Source organism: Oryctolagus cuniculus, chromosome 15 (genome assembly GCF_051225735.1).
Source record: "Oryctolagus cuniculus isolate XC-2025 breed Fujian yellow rabbit chromosome 15, ASM5122573v1, whole genome shotgun sequence".
Taxonomy (NCBI): domain Eukaryota; kingdom Metazoa; phylum Chordata; class Mammalia; order Lagomorpha; family Leporidae; genus Oryctolagus; species Oryctolagus cuniculus.
Window position 1 is genome coordinate 6633789 of NC_142881.1, and position 25454 is coordinate 6659242.

At 47.1% G+C, this 25454-nt stretch overlaps 1 protein-coding gene and 1 pseudogene across 6 annotated transcripts in view; one reads left to right on the forward strand and one right to left on the reverse strand.

Moving 5' to 3' along the window:
• The first annotated feature begins 1636 nt into the window (after nt 1–1636).
• Nucleotides 1637–25454, forward strand: part of EEF1AKMT2 (EEF1A lysine methyltransferase 2) — a 95324-nt gene continuing 71506 nt past the window's right edge. The window contains exons 1-4 of one of the 6 annotated variants that reach the window (XR_016221476.1): nt 1643–1842; nt 2718–2783; nt 4048–4162; nt 14418–14470. Coding sequence is in view for 3 of the 6 variants with exons in the window: in XM_089313855.1 (XP_089169981.1) it covers nt 1727–1842; nt 2688–2783; nt 4048–4162 (327 nt within the window). In the remaining 3 variants the exon portion in view is untranslated. Of the gene's footprint in view, nt 1843–2687; nt 2784–4047; nt 4167–14417; nt 14471–25454 lie in introns of all 6 variants that reach the window. The other 5 variants (XR_016221478.1, XM_089313855.1, XM_089313854.1 and 2 more) reach the window with 5 other exon arrangements.
• Nucleotides 15245–16335, reverse strand: LOC100341133 (serine/threonine-protein phosphatase 2A catalytic subunit beta isoform pseudogene; annotated as a pseudogene).

A 25454-nucleotide genomic window follows, 5' to 3' on the forward strand; every position in this document is an offset into this window, starting at 1 on the left:
GCAAAAACATCTTTAGCACTGGCAAGGTACCAGGCTGAGATGGGCTTATCTTCCATTGGTGCTTAATTAGAACGTACAATTTTTTAAGAACCATTCAGTCACAGTCTAGTTCGCTTTCTGTGGCATCTAGAGTCTAGAAAAAATCAAAACCACGCGCCAGGACAGCTCTAATTGGCTGTGGCATCCGGCGGTTTTATTGCTCTGTAATAAGGTTACTTACGCTCTCTTTTGAGTTCTTTAATCACTGTGCACATGGATTCCCATCTGCCTTTTACTTTATTCCATCACCAGCAGTTGCTTGAAGACCTCGGAATATCACATACAAGAAGAGACGCACAATCAGCCCTCATCAGGGTTTCTGTGAGCTGGAAAGGTGCTGTTGGCGCTCTGTACCTCTGGGGATTTGTGACCGGACTGCTACCTGCCATGGCAACAGAAATGTGTCATAGGAAACATTCCGGTTGTTGGAAAGCAGCCTTGATGGGGCCTTTGAGGGCCTTGTGTAGGACACTGCACCATGAACCCAACTGCTGCTACGGAGAATACCCCAGATCCTCGCCCCATAAGATCACCTGCATTAAATCATTTATTTTGGTTTAACTTGAAAGGCAGAGAGACAGAGGTCTTCCGTCCACTGGTTCACTCCCCAACTGCCTCCAACAGCCAGGGCAGGGCCAACCGAAGCCAAGAGTCTGGGACTCCTGGATCTCCTGCGTGGGTGGTGCGGCTCCAAGCACTGTTAGGAAGAGGCTAGAACTGTGAGAGCTGGGACTGCAACCCGGGCAACTCCCATGTAGCTCGAGGGCGTCTCAAAAGGCATGGAGGCCACTGTGCCCTACCTCCGCCCCATCTCCTCCATTACACTGCACCACTGTCAGAGTCAGGCAGAATCTCAGGTTCAGGAGCCAGGAGCCATATTGTGGAACAAGCCGAGCACTGCACAGTGCAGAGAGGGAGCTGCGACACGCAGAGGCTGACTTGGACAGCGGCAGGCGTCTCACTAGCAGGGCTGAGACTTACCAAGGGTCGCTGACCCTGACTTTGCACACTGAACCCAGTGGGGGTTCTTGGGGTGGAGAAGCTGGGGACGGAGCGGGGTGAGGGGGGCAGAATCCCAGCCAGTGAAAGCAGCCTTCGGGTGGGGCAGACAGCAGGGACAGGAGCCGGTGCCCCGCACTTCTCTGGCCACACCACCACTCGCAGGGAAGAGGGTGTTTGCGCTAGGGTTTTTTTCTGTTTTAAGATTTATTTATTTGAAAGTCAGAGTTACATAGAGGGAGAGAAATCTTCCATCGCTGGTTCACTTCCCTCAAGGCCTCCCACGTGGGTGGCAGGGGCGCATTAGCAGGGAGCAGCCAGGGTCCCAACCGGGCTGCCCTCTCTGCCACAGCCCCACAACCCCGGGCCCAGTTCTAGGGACTGCGCCGCGGCTTCTCCACCATCAGCCGTTTTCCCTGAATAGTCCCTGACACACGGGCGTCCCTAAAGGATGCACACATCCGACGAGCGCCGGCAGACTCAGCTCTGCCCGAAGCCGTCAGCGCTGGGGACCCCCAAGCCGCGCAGAAGGGGCGGAGCCTCTCGCGCCCCACCCACCACCCGGGCTGGGGCTGGAGCAGTAGAGAGGGAGGCCTCCCGCAGCCTAGAGGCACCCGTCACTGGCGTCCGCTCTACCCGCGCCCCATCTCTATGGCGGGCTCAACTGCCGTCCGGAACGCCGAGCGAGATGAGTTCGGGCGCTGACGACGACGGCGGCGGCGGCGGTGTGGCCGCGGCGCCGTCCCGAGGGGGCAGTCCCGCGGAGGATGGCTTCGTCCCGTCGGCTCTGGGGACCCGAGAGCAGTGAGTGTGGCGCGGGGCAGGGCAGGGTGAGCGGCGCTGGCCGTCCCGGGCCGGGGGAGGCTGCGGCGGGGTCTGGGCGAGCCGGGGGGCGTGACGGGAGGAAGCGCGAGGTGGCCTTGCGAGAGGCCGGGGTGGGCTCTGCGGGGGCCGCCCCGGGGCGCCCAGCCGGAATTTTAGGGAGTTGGCGCGTCAGGGGCTCGCGGGGTAGGGTTAGGGACCCCTGCGGCCCTGGGGAGGCGTCCTGGGCCAGCTGGGGAGTCTCGGTGGGCGGCTTGGGGGTCGCAGGGCTGCGGGGAGGAGGCGGCGCTCGTGGGGTGGAGGCGAACGGGAGCGGAGCTGCTGACGGAGGCGCGAGCGGCTGCGGGGGCCGGTTAGGATGAGCGGGAACTTGGGGCGAGCGCGGGGAGCAGGGATTCGAGAGGGGGTGCGGGGGGAACGCGGAGGCCAGCGAAGGGCTCGGCTGCGCCCGCCCGCCCGCCGGAGCCAACGTGAGCAGAAGGCTGGGGAGCACGCGGCGGGGAGGGCAGCTTCTGCCTCGGAGAGCCCCGTGTCCCACAGGTGGTGGGCAGCCCTGCCGCCCAGGCGCACTTCTTGGGGTGAGTCTGGGGCTTGGGCACCTCTGGGTGAATGCCTCCGGGTTTCTCTCTTGGTGACTTGCAGCAGCTATTGTTCCGAGTGCTTTGCAGGTGCAAACTTGTTCTGCTTGTCCATCTTCTAACCCGAGGATGTTGAGAGACTGAGCTGTGTGCATCTTATTGATAATGCTAGTAATGGTCTAAGCCTCTGTCGTAAATAGCTGTGCAGTTTAATAGAAACGTTTAATTAACGATGTAGTTTAATTCAAGAGTCTGCTTTACGTTTCACTGTCTGTGTAGTTGGGATGCTGTCTATGAGAGAGAACTACAGACTTTCCAGGAATATGGAGACACAGGAGAAATCTGGTGAGTCGGATAAAAAACTTGTTATGGTCCAGAAGGTTGTGTATATGTTAATACACAGACAGACACAGACATCAGTTAATGTAAGGCCCGAGTCAAAGCATAAAAGTTTTGGGAGCCCTGGATTGAATCTGGCTTCAGTGGTCAGATTTAAGGTATCTCTTCCCGCTTTTAAAGATTCATTTAAATTTGATCAGAGTATTAGGACATTGCTTTCATTTTATAGTTGTCTTTTTAAAATATTCAGTGCGATTTTGAGCCACCAACGTCTACAGGTGTTACTGCTGATACCGAGAGGCATCAATACTGATCTTAACTATTTGCTATTTTTGGAGGCATTTTCTCCTCGATAACAATGGAGACAAAGATGAACTCATTGTAAATACTACCTGTTATCTTCAAAAAAACATGGAGTGAGACGTTAGCTGGCAATTACGCTGCCGCGTCCCACATGCAGGTGCCTTGGTTCTGCTCTCAGTCCCCGCTTCCTGCTGATGCTCAGCCTGGAAGGCGGCAGGGGGTGACTCAGGCAGTTGGGTCCCTTCCACCCACGTGAGAAATTTGAATTATTCCTGGCTTTACGTCAGTGATGAGCCAGTTTACTTGAGCAGGACCTGGCCTTGCTAAAGCGCTTGAGCGATCATGACTGCCTGGCCCCTGGTGATAGGCTGGGGTGTGACTGTGTCTTCGTGATTCGTGCTCGTGATCTTGGAATTCTTTTTGTTGAACATCTCCAAAAAAAAAAAAAAAAAAAAAATTTCCTGGCTTCAGCCTGTCTAGCTTGATCATTGCGGGCATTTGAGGAGTGGGCCAGTATATGGGAGATCTCTGTCTCCGCGCCTCTCAAAAAACAAATTTATGGGGCTGACATGGCATAGCAGGTTGGGCCACCTCCTGCAGTGCCAGCATCCCATGTGGGCACTGGTTCGAGCCCTGGCTTCCTCACTTTGAGTCCAGCTCCCGGCTAACGCACCTGGGAAAGCAGCTGAAGATGACCCAAATCCCTGGGCCCTGAACCCTTGTGGGAGTCCTGGATGACGCTGCCGGCTCCTGGCTTCAACCTAGGTCAGCCCCAGCCGCTCTGGTCCTTTGGGGAGTGACCCAGCAGGTGGAAGATCGATCTCCTTCCCTCCCTCTCTGTGACTCTGCCTTTCAAATAAATAAAATAAATCTTAAAATTTTTAATTGGCCATGTGGTATAAACAAATGGGATATGGTTGTAACTTTTGCTGTCGGTACTTGATTAATGATTTTTTGTTTCTGACAGGTTTGGAGAAGAGAGTATGATGCGACTAATCAGGTGGATGCAGAAACAGAAGATTCCGCTGGATGCTTCCGTGCTTGATATTGGGACTGGAAATGGTGTTTTCCTGGTTGAACTTGTTGGTACTTTTTGTATTCATGCGTTTGAGCCAAATTTTAAATTGTGACTTTAAAAGTCTCGGTAGAGGAGGAGATTAGCCATCTGAGGATGGAGTCGTGGGCAGTCAGACCTTTACTTTGGGAATCTCTGTGGTGCTAAAGGGAGGCTTCATGCCCTGAGAGGAACCACAGTGTGTGGTGGTGGTCAGGATCCTGAAAGCTGTGATTCTGAGTGTTGAAGTCCCAGGAGATCAAAACTTTTAGTCCAGATGCTTAAAGTGTAAAATGCTGAAAATCATAATCCCGAAAGGTTAAAATCCCGAATGCTGAAATTCTGAAAAATCTCAATTCCTATTGAGGGGAAAAAAACAGCAGAAAACAGCTATGTAAAATTGGTAGAAGGCTGAATTCTGGGGAAGGGATTAGTGCGTTTTCAGTTATACACAGGGTACTGGCATCATGTTAGGTGGAATGAAGGCCTGGAAACCTCATTTTGGGTGTGTGTTTGAGGGTTTGTCCAGTGACTTTATGTGTGTGTCTGAGTGAGGTGGGGGAGGGGAGTTCAGCCCTCAGTGTAGACACCCTCCTGTGGAGTGGTGGCCTGAAGAAAGCGAGTGCAGAAGGCAGGCCGGGCCGTTTCTGAGCCTGGGGCAGTTTTCTTCTGTGCCTTGGGCATCAGAACCCCAGACACACTGGTCTTTGGGCTCCCGAGTCCTCAGCATCTGAGCCTTGGGCCAAGAGCTCTGCCATTGGCTTCCCTTGTTCTGATGCCCTTGGACTTGTCCTGTGCCGTGGGACTGGCATCCTGGGTCTGCTGTTTGCAGATGACCTGTCACGGGGCTTCTCAGCCACGAGAATCGTGAGCCAATTCCTCTGATAAATCCCTTTTCTTCATATCTACTCTATATCTCTGAAGAACCCTAATTAATATAGATTTAGTCCTTTAAAAAAAAAAGACTTATTGGGGCCGGTGCTGTGGTGCAGTGGGATAACGCCCTGGCCTGAAGCACCAGCATCCCATGTGGGCGCCGGTTCGAGTTTCGGCTGCTCCACTTCCGATCCAGCTCTCTGCTATGGCCTGGGAAAGCAGTAGAAGTTGGCCCAAGTCCTGGGCCCCTGCACCTACATGGGAGACCTGCAAGAAGCCCCTGGCTCCTGGCTTCGGATTGGTGCAGCTCTGGCTGTTGCAGCCATCTGGGGGAGTGAACCAGTGGATGGAAGATCTCTCTCTACCTCTGTGGCTCTTTTTTTTTTTAAAGACTTATTTATTTGAAAGGCAGAGAGACAGAGGGAGACTGAGATCTGTTGTTTTGTTTTGTTTTGTTTTCAAGATTTATTTATTTACTTGAGAGGCAGAGATAGGCAGAGAGGGAGAGAGAGAGTGAGAGGTCTTCCATCTGCTGGAGGGCGTGATCTGAAACCAGGAGTCAGGAGCTGCTTCTGCGTCTCTTCTTCAGTCTCCCTTCACAGGCCGGGGCCCAGGCACGTCGGCCATCTTCTACTGCTCTCCAGGCCATCAGCGGGGAGCTGGATTGGAAGTGGGGCAACCGGACTTGAACCAGTACCTGTATGGTATGCTGGTGCTGCAGGCAGGTGCTTAACCTACGCTACAGTGCTGGCCCCGAGAGACAGAGGTCTTCCACCTGCTGCTTCACTCCTGAAATGGCCATAACATCTGAGGCTAGGCCGGGCTGAAGCCAGGACCTGGGAGCCCCATCTGGGTCTCTGGGTGGCTGGGCACAGGCGCTTTGTCCATCTTCCACTGTTTTCTCAGATGTATTAGCAGAGAAGTGGAGCAACTAGGAATTGAGCCAGTGCCCATATAGAACACAGGAGTTCAGGTGGCAGCTTACCCCACTACGCCATAGCGCCCATTGCTCTCCCCATGTTTTTCAAAAAAAGATTATTTGGAGGAGCATTAGAGAGAGAGAGATCGAGATCGAGATCTGTTCCATCCATTGATTCACTCCCCTAGATGGCTGCAACAGCCCAGGAACTGTATACTAGTCTCCCGCATGGATGGCAGGGACTCAGGTACTTAGGCCACCTAATGGTGCCTTCATTAGCAGGAAGCTGGACCAGAGGCAGAGTAGCTGGGACTCTTAACCAGCACCCTGATGTGGGATGGCTTACCACATGTGGCAACCTAACCTGCTGTGGTTAAGCCACATCACTGCCCCTCACCCAGATTTGGTACTGGGGAAACGAGGTGCCCTTCTTTCTTCTGTAATTTTTACAACACAATGGAAGGGATTTATGAAATTTTTTCATCACAGAAAGGTTGTGACAAGTGGATGAGACTGCTTAATGGTGAAAAATGGTGAAAGATAAAAGCTTAAAAGCTAATTATTGGTGCTGCATAAACAGGCTTGCTTAATTGCAATGGCTAAGCTATAATCAGATTTTCAAGTGGACAGCAGATACTTAGGAAATATGTAGACTATAGCCATTCTCTCTTTTTTTTTTTTTTTTTTTTTTTTTTTTTTTTTTTGACAGGCAGAGTGGACAGTGAGAGAGAGAGACAGAGAGAAAGGTCTTCCTTTGCCGTTGGTTCACCCTCCAATGGCTGCCGCGGCCGGCGCGCTGCGACCGGCGCACCGCGCTGATCCGATGGCAGGAGCCAGGAGCCAGGTGCTTTTCCTGGTCTCCCATGGGGTGACTATAGCCATTCTCTAAATACACGAGCAGTAAATGTTTTGAAGAACTTAGGCATGAAAGTGCAGACAAAAACAACAAGAAATCTCCCCTGCCAAATTATTCAGTGTGGACTGCCTTTGCGTCTTCATACAGTGTGCCATGTTTGCTTTCAAAAATACTGTTCATCAGAGAATGAAAGGGACTTCACAAGCTTCGTGACATTTTTTTTTTGACAGGCAGAGTGGACAGTGAGAGAGATAGAGAGAAAGGTCTTCCTTTGCTGTTGGTTCACCCTCCAATGGCTGCCGCGGCTGGCGCGCTGCGACTGGCACACCGCGCTGATCCAAAGCCAGGAGCCAGGTGCTTCTCCTGGTCTCCCATTGGGTGCAGGGCCCAAGCACTTGGGCCATCCTCCACTGCACTCCCGGGCCACAGCAGAGAGCTGGCCTGGAAGAGGGGCAACCGGGACAGAATCTGGCGCCCCGACCAGGACTAGAACCCGGTGTGCCTGCGCTGCAGGCTGAGGATTAGCCTAGTGAGCTGTGGCACTGGCCATGCTTCGTGACTTTCTGAACCAAACACACCTTTTGCTCAACTATTTTTTCTGATGTTACAACATGCATTATAGGAGGACTGTTCTTGGTTAGGGACTTGAGTGTGGAAGATGAGCTCCTTGTATTTTCTTCTAAATCCAGCAGAAAAACTAACTCATGCTTAGGCTAATGGATGGCACGTTGAAAACTGCCCATAGAGTTTCTATCAAATATGTATGATTCCTGTTCCTTTTAGATAAAAGAATTCTAGAACTTGTTTACTTATTTATGTATTAATGACTGGGAAAAGTGAAGCAGTTTATAAATGCTTATTTGGAGATTTGTTGAACATTGTAGAGAAAATAGATTTCAAATTAATTCCTAAATTGTAATGATAGATTTGGATTTGGAATTAGGGGACATCAAGATTACTCTTTTTTTGTTTTTTGTTTTTTGTTTTTTTTTGGAAGGCAGAGTCAGGGAGAGACAGAACTTGCATCCACTGGTTCATTCCCCGAGTGGCCAGGGCGGGGCTTGACTGGTCAGGTGTGTGAATGCTGTCTGGGTCTACTGTATGAATGGTCAGGGGCCCAAGCACTTGGGCTGTCTCCTGCTGCTTTCCCAAGAGCATTAGCAGGAACTGATCAGAAGTGGAACAGCCGGCCAGCGCCGCGGCTCACTAGGCTAATCCTCCGCCTTGCGGCGCCGGCACACCAGGTTCTAGTCCCGGTCGGGGCGCCGGATTCTGTCCTGGTTGCCCCTCTTCCAGGCCAGCTCTCTGCTGTGGCCCGGGAGTGCAGTGGAGGATGGCCCAGGTGCTTGGGCCCTGCACCCAATGGGAGACCAGGAGAAGCACCTGGCTCCTGCCATCGGATCAGCGCGGTGCGCCGGCCGCAGCACACCGGCCGTGGCAGCCATTGGAAGCTGAACCAACAGCAAAGGAAGTCCTTTCTCTCTGTCTCTCTCTCTCTCACTGTCCACTCTGCCTGTCAAAAAAAGAAAAAAAAAAGAAATGGAACAGCCAAGATTTGAACCAGTACTGTATGGGATGCTGGCATTGCACTTGACAGTTTAACCTGCTGTGCTACGTTTCTGTCCTCATCAAGGCTTCCAAGAGTGAATTGCAGGCTGTTACCAGTAAAGTTCTTTCTATCAAACTTCTTGCGTCTGACAGAAAATGCAGAAGCCTGGATTAGCAGAGGATGAAACATTAGTCTAAAAATGTGGCATTTGTCTGCATTGGCCTTCCTTTCAGTTGATGAAATTCTGCGAGTTGTTTTTTTTGACAGGCAGAGTGGACAGTGAGAGAGAGAGACAGAGAGAAAGGTCTTCCTTTTGCCGTTGGTTCACCCCCCCAATGGCCACCGTGGCCGGCGTGCTGCGGCCGGCGCACCGCGCTGATCCAATGGCAGGAGCCAGGTGCTTCTCCTGGTCTCCCATGGGGTGCAGGGTCCAAGCACTTGGACCATCCTCCACTGCACTCTTGGGCCACAGCAGAGAGCTAGACTGGAAGAGGAGCATCCGGGACAGAATCCAGCGCCCCGACTGCGACTAGAACCCGGTGTGCTGGTGCCACAGGTGGAGGATTAGCCTAGTGAGCTACGGTGCCAGCCTCTGGGAGCTTGTAATGAGTTAAAAACCTCATTTGCCCAAGAAGCCAGTGAAATTACCAATTGATTGGATATGATAGGATAAGAAGACATGCAATGGTGTTATTGTTTGATCTCTAGCATTATTTCTTTTTTTTTTTTTTATTTATTTTTTTATTTTTATTTATTTTTTTTTTGACAGGCAGAGTGGACAGTGAGAGAGACAGAGAGAGAAAGGTCTTCCTTTGCCGTTGGTTCACCCTCCAATGGCCGCCGCTGCAGCCGGCGCACCGCGCTGATCCTATGGCAGGAGCCAGGAGCCAGGTGCTTTTCCTGGTCTCCCATGGGGTGCAGGGCCCAAGCACCTGGGCCATCCTCCACTGCACTCCCTGGCCATAGCAGAGAGCTGGCCTGGAAGAGGGGCAACCGGGATAGAATCCGGCGCCCCGACCGGGACTAGAACCCGGTGTGCCGGCGCCGCAAGGTGGAGGATTAGCCTATTGAGCCACGGCGCCGGCCTCTAGCATTATTTCTTTCAAGTTTGTGGTCTATATAGGAAGTGTGGCATGGATTTCTGCATACTGGAGGCATTGTTGCAGAGGTGGGGAATCTGAAGTGCTTATATTGGTGTGTACAGAATACTTTTTTTTTTTTTTTTTTTTGACAGGCAGAGTGGACAGTGAGAGAGAGAGACAGAGAGAAAGGTCTTCCTTTGCCGTTGGTTCACCCTCCAATGGCCGCCGCGGCTGGCGCGCTGCGGCTGGTGCACCGCGCTGATCCGATGGCAGGAGCCAGGAGCCAGGTGCTTTTCCTGGTCTCCCATGGGGTGCAGGGCCCAAGCACCTGGGCCATCCTCCACTGCACTCCCTGGCCACAGCAGAGGGCTGGCCTGGAAGAGGGGCAACCGGGACAGAATCCGGCGCCCCGACCGGGACTAGAACCCGGTGTGCCGGTGCCGCAAGGCGGAGGATTAGCCTAGTGAGCCGCGGCGCCGGCCACAGAATACTTTCAAAGAGCAGCATCACATAGAAAATGAGTGTGAAATATTCTCTGAGGAGAGCCATGTCCTAAAAGGAAAAAAAAAAGCTATTCATCTTGATGCAAGACTTCAAAATAGAGTTAATGATTGTGAATGCCAGCCAGCTGTTGAGGACTACCTCTGTGCAATTGCCCATAATTTATCCATATGATACTTTTTTCATTTGTAAAATGTTTGCTTATTTGGGTGGTGCTGCGGCTCACTAGGCTAATCCTTTGCCTGCGGTCTGGAACCCTGGGTTCTAGTCCTGGTTGGGGCGCCAGATTCTGTCCTGGTTGCTCCTCTTCCAGTCCAGCTCTCTGCTGTGGTCTGGGAGTGCAGTGGAGGATGGCCCAGGTGCTTGGGCCCTGCACCCGCATGGGAGACCAGGAGGAAGCACCTGGCTCCTGCCATCGGATCAGCACAGCTTGCCGACTGTAGTGGCCTTTGGGGGTGAACCAATGGAAAAAGGAAGACCTTTCTCTCTCTCTCTCTCTCTCTGTCTCTCTGTCTCTCTGTCTCTCTGTCTCTCTAACTCTGCCTGTCCAGAAAAAAAAAAAAAAAGCTTGCTTATTTGTTTTTCTCTTGTTGTCAGCATAGTTTTGCATAATTTACTATGGTACATATTTCATCTTTGCATAATTTCCAATATTAGAGGTATATGTTGTGTAAAGACTTACAGTTCTCATTCATTTCATGCCTTTTTTTTGCAAGTTTGACTCGGTGAAAGTACAGTGTAAGCAACGTGTGATATGTGAAAATGTTGGAGCTTCTTAGGAGGTGCTGAGGTGTCCTTTTGTCCATCTGTTTTTGTGAAGGATGTCATTTCTCCAGGTCTTGGGTCTTTAGCTGAGTGCAGTGGTGACCTGTGACAGGCTGTGATTGCTCTTGTCAAGACAGTATTTCAGGGCCTGCACCTGGTTACCATCTGTAGCAACGAGCATTTGTACATTGTGCTTTGTGACCTATTTATGAATACAGTTTGTCTCATAATTTATACATGTGTGACTGATCACAGTATAACTTGAATATTAATGCTTACAAAAATAAGTATGCTGGGGCCCATGTTGTGGTGTAGCAGGTTATACTGCCACCTGCAACACTGGCATCCCATTTTGGAGGGCCAGTTTGAGACTTGGCTGCTCCGGTGTGGCTCCTTGCTCATCTGCCTGGAAAGGCAGCAAATAATGGCTTAAATGTTTGGGCCCCTGTCACCCTGGAGGGAGACCAGATGGCTTCTTGGCTTCTAGTTTCTGCCAGGGTTGCTGTTGTGGCCTTTAGGGGAAGTGAACCAGTGGACGGAGGGTAATTCCCTCTTTCTCTGTCATTCTGCCTTTCAAATAAATAAATAGTTTCAAAAATGTATGTTGTTGCCTATTTTATTTTGTAAAGTAGCCTAAGGCATGTTCTGTCATGTTTATGTTTCTCAGATAAATCCACTTTTAAAAATGTAATAGTTTTAATATTTTTAAAATATTATTTCTTTCAGAGCCATAGTTTTTGGATTTTTGCATCTTTGGAGTTTTTTTTTTTTTTTTTTTTTTTTAAGATTTATTTATTTATTTGAAAGAGTTACACACACAGAGTGAGGTGGGTGTGGGGGATGGGGAGATGTCTTCCATCCGTGGTTCTCTCCCCAGTTGGCTGCAATGGCCGGAGCTGCACCGATCCAAAGCCAGGAGCCAGGAGCTTCTTCTGGGCCTCCCATGCGGGTATTTTGTTCCACTGCCCTCCCGGGCCATAGCAGAGAGCTGGATCAGAAGTGGAGCAGCCGGGTCTCAAACCAGCGCCCATATGGATGCTGACACTTCAGGCCAGGGTGTTAACCTGCTGTGCCACAGCGCAGGCCCCATCTTTGGAGGTTTTAGCCTTTAGAGATTTTGATATTTCAGGATTCCACATTTGGTATTGTGATGTTTAAGATCGTGTCTTTTGGGATTATGGCCCAAATCCCTAAATGAGAAGTTGGAGAATCTGAGACGTGGTTCTGGTGTTTCTGACTGTGGCATTGAAGCAAGCCCTTTGATTTTTCTGAGCTTCGGTTTTTTTCCTAAGAGTTTTGACTAGGTGATCTATAATATTTTTTTTCTAGTTTGAAACTCTGAAGATGTGTGTGTATATGGAAGATGACCTTTTGTGCTTCAGTAGGGCATGTATACCTTATTTTAGAAGAACATATGTTTGAAATGAGCATTTGATTCCTGGAAATGAGATTTGGCCCAGGTCTGTAGTAGCTAAGTCATCACTGTTATGTGCCTCTGGTACTCCTTGCTGTGTTACATGCTTTGGAGGAATTGTAAGATGTAGGCTTCATACCAGATGGTTTTGTAGTCTGATTTGTAATATAGATGTGAATGAAATTTATTGAATACTTCTTGGCAAGCCTTGTGCCAGGCACTGGCAACAGAAAAATCTAGATGTTAGACTTGAATTGTTCATAGCATAATAGATGATAGATGGACATAAGAGATTTATTCTATAGCTTGATGTGTTGGATAATAGATACACACTGAACATGGAAAAGGGAGTGAATGACTTTGGAAAAGGGGAATAGGGAGGGTTTTGCAGTTAATATCCAAGTTGGGTAGAAATTGTAGGAGTGTGAGTGGCTCCTGCTCTTGGCTGCCTGGAGGTTAGGCACCACAACATCCTGGCCCTTATTGGCAGGCAGAGTGGGGACGTGGAAGCTGACCTGTTCCAACACAGTTCTAGTCAGGCACTATAGCATTTGGCTTGGGTTGCCTCAGGACGCACAGGCATGTGACTCTAGAACTCTGGAGTGACTTCTAGGCTCGGCTGGTTCTGCCCTGTACCAGTTTGCTGAGTTAGTGTCTGCCAGGCTCCCAGGTGTGAGGAGGGAACCTTTTGCCTACAAGGGGTCTTTTAAAACTTCATGGTAAATGTGTATTATGGGAAAAAGTATGAATGGATTTAAATTTTTTTTGTTGCATCAAAAAAAAAAAAAAGTGGATGGAGTATAAGAAGGGAGAGAATTTCAAGTCATATCTAAAGGCAGAAAGTTTGAGGCAGCTTGTTAAATTGCCTGCAAATAATTTGGCAAATTGGAATATAAAGTATATGTAGGGGGTGGACAGAAATGAGAATTAGTTAAAGGTAGGAACCATAGCTTATTTTGCCAGGTTTAGAGCTTAGAGTTGCTTTTAGTTTTGGGGGATCCATTAACATTTTTTTTAAAGATTTATTTATTTACTTGAAAGAGTCACACAGAGAGAAGGAGAGGCAGAGAGAGGTCTTCATCCACTGGTTCACTCCCTAGTTGGCCATGTCGGCCGGAGCTGCACCAATCCAAAGCCAGGAACCAGGAGCTTCTTCCAGGTCTCCCATGTGGGTGCAGGGGCCCAAGCACTTGGGCCATCTTCTGTGGCTTTCCTGGGCCATAGCAGAGAGCTGGATCGAAGTGGAGCAGCTGGAACTTGAACCGGTGCCCCTATGGGATGCTGACACTGCAGGTGGCGGCTTTACCTGGTATGCCACAGCGCTGGCCCCTAAATTATTACTTTTTGAATGCTTTTATCTACTTGAAAGGCAGAACAAAAGAGAGGTAATGAGATCTTCTTACCTGCTGATTCACTACCAAAATGCCTGCAACAACCAGGGCTAGGCTTGGCTGAGGCCAAGAGTTGGGAACTCCACCAGGTCTTCCACAGGCGTGGAAGGGGCCAGAGTTCTTGAGTTATCCTCTGCTTTCTCAGGATGCATTAGTAAGAAGCTGGATAGCTGGGACTTCAACCAGCACTGCAATATGGGATGTGGGTATCCCAAGTGGTGCCTTAACCCACTGTTCCATGAAACCCACCTCAAATTTTTTTTTTTTTTATTTGAAAGATAGAGTTACAGAGAGAGGGAGGGAGAGACACAGAGAGAGGTGTTCCATTTGCGGGTTTACTCCCCAAATGACCACTATGGCTAGAGCTGGGCTAGTCCAGAACCAGGAACCAGGAGCTTCTTCCATGTCTCCCAGGTGGATGCAGGGGCTCAAGTACTTGGGCCATCCTCCCTCATTACTTTTGTCTGTGACTTCCCATAGAATGTTGAAAGAGAGCATCAGGGGCCGGCGCTGTGGCGCAGCCGGTTAATGCCCTGGCCTGAAGCTCCAGCATCCCATATGGGTGCTGGTTCGAATCCCGGCTGCTCCACTTCTGATCCAGCTCTCTGCTGTGGCCTGGGAAAGCAGTAGAAGATGATGCCCAAGTCCTTGGGCCCCCGTACCCACATGGGAGACCTGGAAGAAGCTCCTGGCTCCTGGCTTCGGATTGGCGCTGCTCTGGCCATTGTGGCCAATTGGGGAGTAAACCAGCGGATGGAAGACCTCTCTTCTCTCTTTCCCTCTCTTCTCTCTGTGTAGCTCTGACCTTCAAATAAATAAATAAATCTTAAAAAAAAAAAAAAAAAAGAGCATCAGTGTGTGTGATTCTGCTTTTCAAAGAGTGCTTTTAGTATTTCACTATTAGGTGTGATGTTACTCTTTGTTTTATAGATAATCCCATATCAGATTGAAGACGTTTTTTCTATTCCTGCTTTACCAACAGGGTATGTTTCTGTGTGTTTGGTAAGAATCTTGTGTACTAGATGTTTTTCCTACATTGAAATATTGAGATAATTTTTCTCTTTTAGTCTGGTAATATCAGTGAATTACAGTGAAACTAACTTTATATATAATTGGATTCGGTTTAGTATTCTGTTTAGGATTTTTGCAGCTTTGTCCCTGATAAAGATTGTCTAGTAATTTTCTTTTCTATGTCCTTGACGAACTTTGGTTATACTGGTATCATTGAGTTCTGTTTTCTGATAGTGTTGTTTTTTTTTGTTGTTGTTGTTTAAAATGGAAAGTTTATTTGCTCAGTACACCAAATAGGATGCAAGCATTGTTGTGACAAATATACAGAAATATGCAGATCAACATAAAACAGTAATTTAGCTTAAATGAAAGGAAAATTTCTTTAAATGTTATGACAACATACTCCCAAGAAGATGACTTTCATCAGTTAATTACACATTTCAAGAAAATAAAGGGTAATGGGTTAATTGGATGTTAGCTTGTGAATATGTTAAAAAATAAAACTCCAACTCTATTAATCCATGCCAGTTAAACACTATAACTAAATTTCCAAATAAGCGCAAAAGGAGATGGAACAAGTTAGTTACCTTTTTTTTGCTTGAACAGTCCAGAGGAAAATGGTTACTACAAATACAGCAGCAAACTGTTAGACTGACCAATCTAGAACATAGTGTACTAAATTTCAGTCTCAGATTGTGCTACATGCTCATCATTAGTATGGCACATTTTGGTCCATGATGTGGTTTAATGCCAAGACAGATCCCAATTTGTTACAGAAACACATAGATTACTGTTGCTTTGTTTGCTTTTAAATATATATATATATATTTTTTAAAAAGCCAGGTATACTTCCACAAAGAAAGGCAGGTTTCCCAGGAGGAATTCACAGGAAGTAGTCTGGGGTGCGCGGGTTACGTGAGGCTCTCCACGACGAGGTGCTGGATCGAACTGAACAAGGAATATTTTAAAGTGTCATCTAATTCCATGATAGCAGCCTGGTTCCCACAACGGTAACAGTAATTAGGTGTACTGAAAATGGTAACCACATTCCGGTCATGACACCAGTTGTATCCCTCCAGCACAAGCTGGTGGTCACGGGAGACCAGTGTGAGACCATTGGCGTGGTTAAATGTTTCAGAAATGTCTTGTCCAAAAGTGTAGCCGGCACCACGTGGTGCAATACCCCACCCACCACGATCATCTGAATCAGACCACAACAGATCACACGTTGGGCCCTCGTGTGGAACTTCTTGTAAACCATCCAGGGCTCTTATATGATCCAGTGTATCTATGGATGGAGACAGGCCACCATGGAGGCAGAATATCTGTCCATCTACCAAAGCTGTAAGTGGAAGATAATCAAATAGGTCTGTAAAATATTTCCACACATTGGCATTTCCATGCTTCCGTAGACATTCATCATAAAAGCCATATACTTGGGTAATTTGTCGGCTTTCATGATTTCCTCTCAATACTGTAATGTGTTCTGGATAACGCACCTTTAATGCTACAAGAAGAGTCACAGTCTCCACTGAGTAATAACCTCTGTCCACCTAGTCTCCCATGAATAGATAGTTTATATCCGGTGGTTTCCCACCAATTCTAAAGAGTTCCATAAGGTCATGGAATTGACCATGCACATCTCCACAGACGGTAACAGGACAACGAACCTCTTGCACATTGGATTCTTTTGTTAAAATTTCCTTAGCCTTCTCGCACAGCGTCCGCACTTGGTTCTCGTTGAGCTGTTTACACTCGTTCAGCTGCTCGACCCACTGGTCCAGCTCCTTGGTGAACGTCTTGTCGTCCATGGCGGCCCGCTCCCCTCCCCCACCCGCCCCCCCGATAGTGTTTATTTTATTTTTTTAAGATTTATTAATTTGAAAAGTAGAGTTACAGAAAGGCATCTGCTGTTCACTTCCCAAATGGCCAGAACAGCTGGAGCTGGGCTGATGAAAAGCCAGGAGTCAGGAGCTTCTTCCTGGTCCCCATGTGGGTGCAGGGGCCCAAGGACTTGGACCGTCCTTCCCTGCTTCCTAGGGCCATTAGCAGGGAGCTGGATTGGAAAGTGGAGCAGCCGGGACTAACTGGCACCCATAAGGGGTGCTGGTGCTGCATTTGGTAGCTTCACCCACAATGCCATGGCGCTGGCCCCTGATAGGGTGTATTTAAGGTTGGTGTTATTTCTTCCTTAAATATGGGGTGCTGCCACTGTAGGCGGCAGCTTTACCCACTATGCCACAGCGCCAGCTCCTGCACACACCTACTGCCACCTGTATGTCTTCTCGGGTGGAATGGCTGTTCACATATGATGTTCTTTTTTTTTTTTTTTTTTAAGATTTATTTATTCATTTGAAAGAGTTGCAGAGAGAGAGAGAGAAAGAACTTCCATCCATTTGTTCATTCTCTAAATGCCTGTAACAGCCAGGTTTGGGCCAGGCTGAAACCAGGAGTCAGGAACTCCGTCCTGGTTTTCCACATTGGTGGCAGGAGTCTAAGTACTTGAGGTTGGTTGCCTTTCTTGGTGCATTAGCAGAAAACTGGATTGGAAACACAGGTAGTAGGACTCAATCTGGTACTCCCATATAGGATGGTAGCATCAGAAGCAGTGGTGTAATGTCCTGTGCCACAATACTGGCCCCTGGAATTCTTAATATTGATGAAGTCCAGTTTATTAATTCTTTTTATCTTATGGATTGTGCTTTTGTTGTCATATTGAACAACTATTAGTCCAACCCAGGATCAGGATCAGGTAGAATCTTCGTTTTGTCTTTTACATTTATTTTATTTTTATTCTGCCTTTTTTTTTTTAAGATTTATTTTTATTTATTTGAAAGACAGAGGTAGAGGTAGAGACAGAGAGGTCTTCCATCCACTGGTTCACTCCCCAGATGGCCACAATAGTCGGAGCTTCTTCCAGGTCTCCCATGTGGGTGCAGGGGCCCAAGGACTTGGGCCATCTTCTGCTTTCCCAGGCCATAGCAGAGATCTGGATTGGAAGAGGAGCAGTTGGGACTAGAACCGGCACCATATGGGAATCCGGCGCTTCAGGCCAAGGCGTTAACCTACTGCACCACAGAGCCAGCTATTTTATTTTTAAAAAATGTTTGTTTATTATTTGAAAGGCAGAGTGACATGGCTGCATCAGCTGAGGCTTGATCAGAGGAAGCTAGGAGACAAGAGCTTCAATCTGGGTCTTCACATGGGTGGCAGGGACTCAAGTGTTTGGGCTATTATCTGCTCCCTCTCAGGATGCATTAGCAGACAGCTGGATGGGAAATGGAGTGGCTGGGACTGGAACTGATACTCTGAAGGGAGATTTGGGTGTTGTAAGTGGCAGTTTAACCTGCTGTGCCACAATGCTGGCCCGATTTTGCTTATTTCATTGTGGGATAGTATTCTGTTATATACTACAGCACAATCTGTTACTTACTCATTCTGCTGCTGTTGGACATTGGGCTGGATTACTGTGAATACTGCGAAACGGTTTTCCAGAATGGTTGAAATAATTTACATTTTGGCTGGCAGTGTGTGAGAATTTCAGTTGCTCCACACCCTTGCAGTTCCTGGTCTTTTCAGTTTATACAGTTTCAGCAATTCTGATAAGTATGTAGTAGTATCTCATGGTTTTATTCTCATTTTTCTTATTAATAATGTTAAGCATATTTTCTTACGCATTTTGAGTATTTAGCTATTCTTTTTTTTGAAATGCTCGTTCAGTTTTTTTGACACTTGAAGATTGGATTGCCTTTCTTTCTTCCTGGTTGTAGAATTATCAGTAGATTTGGAGTACATAACATTTATACTGCACCTTGCCTCTTCACTTTTGTAATAGAATCATTTATGAGTAAAAATTTTCTAATTTGGGGGCTGGTGCTATGGCGCAGCATTTTTTTTTCTTTTTTTTTTTTTTTTTAAAGATTTATTTATTTACTTGAAAGAGTTACACAGAGTAGGAGAGGCAGAGAGAGAGGTCTTTCATCCACTGGTTCACCAGTTAGCCACAACAGCCGGAGCTGTGCAAATCTGAAGGTAGGAGCCAGGAGCAGCATTTTAAGCCATGGTCTGCAGTGCTGACATCCCATATGGATGCTGGTTCGAGTCCTAGCTGCTCCACTTCCAGTCTAGCTCCCTGCTAATGAGGCTGGGAAAGCAGTGGAAGATGGCCCAATCCCTGAACCCCTGCATTCACGTGGGAGATCTGGAAGAAGCTCTTGGCTTTGGCCTGGCACTCCCATAGCTGTTGTGGACATGTAGGGGATGGAAGATCTCTGTCTGTCCCTGTCTCTACTTCTCTCTCTCTCTAATATACCTTTCAAGTAAATAAATAAATCTTTAGGAGCCGGCACTGTGGCTTAGTGGGTAAAGCTGCTGCTTGCAGTGCCATCATCCCATATGGGCGCTGGTTCAAGTCCTGGCTGTATGCTTCCAATCCAGCTCTCTGCTGTGGCCTGGGAAAGCAGTAGAAGATGGCCTTAAGTCATTGGGCCCCTGCACCCACGTGGGAGACCTGGAGGAAGCTCCTGGCTCCTGGCTTTGGATGGGCGCAGCTCTGGCCATTGTGGCCAATTGGGGAGTAAACCAGTGGATGGAAGACCTCTCTCTCTAGTCTCTCCTTCTTTCTCTGTGTAATTCTGACTTTCAAATAAATAAATAAATCTTAAAATCTTGAGGGGCCGGCGCCGTGGCTCACTTGGTTAATCCTCTGCCTGCGGCACTGGCATCAGTGTGGGTGCCTGGTTCTAGTCCCGGTTGCTCCTCTTCCAGTCCAGCTCCCTGCTGTGGCCCGGGAGGGTAGTGGAGGATGGCCCCTGCACCCGCATAGGAGACCAGGAGAAGCACCTGGCTCCTGGCTTTGGATCGGCGCAGCGCTGACTGTAGCAGCCATACCTGTCAAATAAATAAAATAAATAAATAAATAAACTGTAAGAAGAAAATCTTGAAAATTCTCTACTGATGTTCAGAATGCATTTTTCTGTAATTAGTGCCTTTGAATATAACTTAGGAAATCTTTGCCTATTGAGTTATGAAGTTATTTTCCTATTCTTCCTTCTAGAAGCTTTATTTTCCTTTTTACATTTAGGTGCCTATATATTTTTATATATGGTATGAGGTTTCTTTTTCCTGATGAATATCCAAATAACTCAGCGTACTTAGGGAGGCATCCTCCCCTTCTGCCACTGCCGTGTAGCACCTGTGTATAGGTCAGGTAGTGTAAAGCTTGATTCTCTAATCTGTTCCTTTGGGGGTCTGTTTATACTTCTGTCAGTACTATGTTTTCCTAAATGCTTCATAAGTGTTCATACTTGGTTAGGGTTACATTCTCTAGTATTGATCTCTTTTTTATTGTTGTCTTGGCTATTAGCTTGGTAATTAATTCTTTCAGTGTTTATTTAAACTTTAGAATAGCTTACCAGTCTCCAGAAAAAAACATCTTGGACTTGATAGGGATTATATTGAATCTATAGATCAATTTGTGGGGGATTTCTATGTTTTTGGTATTAAGTCTCTGAATCCAGGAACTTGATATATTTCTCTATTTAAGTCTCATTTTCTGTTAGTACTATTTTGTAGTTTTCTCTGTAGAGATCTTACATATCTTTTATTAGATTTGACAGGTGTTTGCTTTATTTTATTGCAATTATTATGCTTTCAAAAAATTTGTATTTTAATGATAGAGAGAGTTCTGCAAGACCTGCAGTAACGAGGGCTGGGCCAGGCCAAAGGCAGGAGCCCGGAACTCTATCTGGGTTTCTGTCATGATGCGTGGCGGGGACCCAGGCACTTGAGCCATCACCTGCTGTCTCCAGGGTGAGCGTTAGGGACTGAAGCAGAGTGAAGTAGCCAGTACTTGAATCGGGCACTGACCTGGGATGTCTCCAGTGGTGACTTAACGCCAGCGCGTCAGATGCCTGCCCCGTTAGTGCTTTTCACATTTTTATGTTCTTTGTTTTTGTTTTTAAATACTTTTATTACTAGTATGTAGAAATATAATAGTTGCATATTGATCTTGTATCTAGTAAGTTATACATTTGTTGTAATAGTTTACTTACAGATTCTTTTGGGTTTTATATGTATACATACCGGTGTCATTTACAAGTAATAGTTTTATTTCTCCTTGTTTTAATCAGTGTTTGATATATTAAACTACTGTGACCGGGTAGGCCGAATCCATGTTGAGAATTTGATTGGGATTGAGCTAAATCTATAACTTGAGAATTGACATTTTTAAAAAAGATTATTTGAAAAACTGAGGTATAGATTGAGAGAGAGAGAAATCCTCTATTGGCTGGTTCACTTTCCTCATGGCCCAGGCTGAAACCAGGAGCTTCCTCTGGTTTCTACCACATGGTTGGCAGAGGCCCCAGTAGTTGGGCCATCTTCCACTGCTTTTCCTAGGCCATCATCAGGGAGCTGAATCCAAAATGGGCCTTGAGCGGCTTTACCCTCTGTGGCACAATGCCACCCTCAGTTTCCCATTTTTGTAGTTTTTAGCATACAGATCCTATACTTTTTTTTTTTTTTTACTTATACCTGTGCATTTCATTCTGGAAAGGTTATTTTAAGTAGTATTTTTTTTTTTAAATTCACTTTTCAGTTGTTTATTGCCAGAAATATGGCGAATTTTCACGTTAGCCGTTTTTGTCTGATTGATACTTATGTGTTGATCTTGTATCCTGCTACCTTGCATTTATTAGTTCTAGAAGTTTTTGGGATCGTTTCTTGGGGTTTTCTATGTAGACAATCATGTTGTTTGTGAAATAGGGGTGGTTTTATTTCTTCCATTCCAGTTTTAGGGAATTCTAATTACTCCAGAAGGCTTCTAATATATTGTCAGTGAGGGGACATTCTTGCTTTGTTCCAGTCTTACTGGAAAAGTCTTCAGTTTTTCACAATTAACTGTGATATTACCTGTGAGATTGTTTTTAGATGTCCTTTTCAAGTTGGAGAAGTTTCCTTTTGTTTTCAGAGTAGATGTTGAATTTTGTGTATGTGCTGCTGAAGTGAGCACGGATGTTGACTTTTGTAAAAAAAATTTTTTTTTCTTTAGCCTCAATATAATTATGAGATTTTTTTCCTTAGGGTTTAATATGGTAGATAATATTGATTAATTTTCAAATGCTGAAGCAACACTGCATTCCTAGGATATACCCCCTTTGGATATAGTGTATTGCTGGATCTAGTTTATTTCTATTTTGTTGAGAATTTTTCATCTGTGCGCATCAAAGATAGTTGATCTATGATTTTCCTTCCTTGTACTCTTTATTTGACTTTGCTGTTAGGGCAATACTGACCTCGTGAAATGATTTGGGGAATATTCCTCCCTTTTATCTTACTTTTTAACATTTTTATTTTTATTTGCATTGAGAGGCAGAGAGAGAAACACAGAGTCGGGGGCTGGGGCTGGTAGGGAGCACAACCACCAACCAAGACCAAATGACGGAGACAGAGAGCTCCACCTGCTAGTCACTCTCCAGGGCCCTGCAGTGGCATTTGTTTCTACTTTTCGGCCATGATGACAGTGGTGCTACGACAGTTGTGTGTAAGTTATGGAGTGGACATGTTTTCACTTCTCTTGGGTGTTTGGGGAACTTTTACAAGTTTGTGGAGAAACAGATGAAAGTGTAAGTTTGGGGCTGGTATTGTGGCACAGTGGGTTAAGCTGATGCTTGTGATGCCAGCGTCCCATATGGAGTGCTGGTTTGAGCTCTAGCTATTATGCTTTTAATCCAGCTTCCTCCTTATGCATCTGGGAAACAGTGGAAGGTGGCCCAAATGCTTGGGCCCAGCCACCCATGTGGGAGACCTGGGTAGCGGACTGCTGCCTGGCCCAGTCCCAGTGCTTGCAGCTATTTGGGGAGTGAACCAGCAGAGGAAAAATTTTTGTGTGTGTCTCTCACTCACTCTCTTTTTTTTTTTTTTTTTTTTAAGATTTTTAGTTTATTTGAAAGAGAGGTAGAGACAGAGAGAGAGGTCTTCCATCCACTGGTTTACTCCCCAAATGGCTGCAACAGCCAGAGATGAGCTGATCTGAAGCCAGGAGCCAGGAGCCTCTTCAGGGTTTCCCACGCGGGTGCAAGGGTCCAAGCACTCAGGCCACCCTCCACTACTTCCTCAGGCACATTAACAGGGAGCTGGACTGGTAGTGGAGCAATGAGGACTGGAACCAGCGCCCACATGGGAGGCCGCCGCTGCGCCACAGTGCCAGCTCCTCTTCCCTCTGTCTGCCTTTCAAATAAATAAGAATAAATGTTTAAATCAAATAACTCTTTAAGCAGATGAGTTTGTTTCTGGGGCAAAAATTGATATCCAAGGGACTGCTCTGTGGCACAACAGGTTAAGCTGCCTCCTGTGATGCCAGCATCCTGTATCGATGCCTCGAGTCCCGGCTGCTCCACTTCTGATCCAGCTCTCTGCTGTGGCCTGGGAAAGCAGTGGAGGATGGCCCAAGTCCTTGGGCCCCTGCACCCATATGGGAGACCCAGAAGAGGCTTCTGGCTCCTGGTTTGGCCTGGCCCAGCCCCAGCTGTTGCCACCCTCTGGGAGTCAACCAGCAGATGGAAAACTTCTCTGTGTGTCTCCCTCAGCAACTCTGCCTTTCAAGTAAACAAATATTAAAAAAAATTGATATCCATGTATAGTTTTTTTTTAAAGATTTATTTATTTCTTTGAAAGTCAGAGTTACACAGCAAGGAGAGGCGGTGGGGGGGGTAGGTTTTTTGTCCGTTGGTTCACTCCCCAAATGGCCGCAATGGCTAGAGCTGCACTGATCTGAAACTAGGAGCCAGGAGCTTCCTCTAGGTCTCCCATGCGGGTACATGGGCCCAAGAACTTGGGCCATCTTCTACTGCTTTCCTAGGCCTTAGCAGAGAACTGGATCAGAAGTGGAGCAGCCGGGGCTTGAACCGGTACCCATATAGGATGCTGGCACTGCAGGCAGCAGCTTTACCCACTCCACCACAGCCCCGGCCCCTGTATGCTGATTTTGAGGAACTGCTACACCGTTTTTCACAGTGACTTTACCACTTCACTTTTCTACATGCAGTTTAGAAACTTTTATTTCTGTTTTATATGTACTTAAAAAAAAAAAAAAGTGGGGCTGACATTGTAGTGTAGTGGGTAAAGCTGTTGCCTGAGGTGCCGGCATCCCATATCGAGGCCTGGCTGCTCCACTTACGATCCAGCTCCCTGCTAATGTGCCTGGGAAGGCAGCAGAAGATGGCTCAAGTTCCTGGGCCCCTGCAGCCTATACAGGAGACTCAGAAGAAGATCCTGCTCCTGGCTTTAGCCTGGCACAGCTCCAGCCATTCTGGCCATCTGGAGTGACCCAGTGGGTGGAAGATCTATCTTAAACAATTTTTTTTTGAAAGGTAGCGTGAACAGGGAGAGAAAGGGTGACACCCACTCACACACATGGAACAAACTGATGTCTTTCATCTGCTGCACGTAGCTTTTACTGTTCAGGTCCTGGGTTCACCTATCACTCACTCACCTCCAGCACAGGCAAGCCTGGGAGGACACTTAGCTCTCTCCCACCCCTAACTCCTTGTGCACGTTGCCATTTCTTCCCTTTGTTGAGCCACATCCTGTGGCTCTTCAAGAGTAGCCCAGAGCATCTTTGCAAGGGGAAACTGTCTCCCTATTTAGCCTAATTCTCACGGACTCCTAGGGCTTTGACCACCACTAGCATACAAGCCGTCATTCCCCACTGGCCTTATGCACAGCAGTGTTTTCCATTAGAGGCAGATCTTCCATCCGCTGGTTGAATCCCCAAGCGCCTGCAACAGCTGGGGCTAGACCAAGGAGAAACTAGAAAACCAGACTTCATCCAGGGCTCATGTGGGTGGCAGGGACTCAGGTGTTTCAGCCATCAGCTGTTTCCTGTAGTAGCAGGAAGTTGGAGGGGAAGTGGAGTAGCCCAGACTCAAAGCAGGGACAACAGGGGATGTGGGCCCCAAGGTGACTGCTCAGTCTGCTGCGCAGTGATGTTCACCCCACCTTACTATACTTGAAGTGAACACTCGCAGCTAATGTTTGGGTTATGCTTTTTATCCATTCTCATAATCTCTGTCCTTTAGTGGTGTATTTAGATGTTATTGCCTAATGTAATTATATGGGTGTTTTCATTTAGGGTTACCTTTTACTTCTCATTATTATGTCGTTTTTTTCATTCTTTTGTTCCTGCTTTATGTGCATCTCCTTGTTTGTAAGTGCACTTCAGAAAGCTTTTGGGTAGATGGAATTAAAATACAAATTTATTTTGGTGCAACATATTTTGCAATTCACATTTACGGGCTGATGTAATGTGTACAGCCAGGTAAGCCACTGGAGCCTGTGATGCTGCCATCCCATAATGAAGCAGTCTTTTGAGTCCCAGCTGTTCCGCTTTCTGTCCAGTATCCTGCTAATGCCTCTGGGAAAGCAATGTACTTGGGAGACTTGGATGGAGTCCATGCTCCTGGCTTTGGCCTTCCCAGCCCTGGCCATTGCGTCCATTTGGGGAGTTAACCAGCAAATGAAGATCTCATTCTCCCTCTGTCTTTCCCTCTTTCTCTGCCTTATAAATAAATAAAATAAATCTTAAAAAAAAAATCACACACAGTCTTTCATAATACATGTTATCCATAAATTTTTTTAAGTACTGTTTCATCTCTCTGTCTTTAAAGGTTTGCTTGTTTATTTGAAAGTTAGTTACATAGAGAGAGGTAGAGAATCAATCTTGTATCTGCTGGTTCACTCCCCCGATGTCTGCAATGGCCAGCACTGGTCCAGGCAGAAGCCAGGAGCTTCATTGGGTCTCCCAGGCGGGTGGCAATGCCCAAATACTTGGGCCATCCTCCACTACATTTCTCAGGCCGTAAGTAGGGAGCTGGATTGCAAGTGGAGCAGCCAAGGCACCAATCGGCACTCACATGGGCTGACAGCATCGCAGGTGACATGGCTTTACCTGCTTTG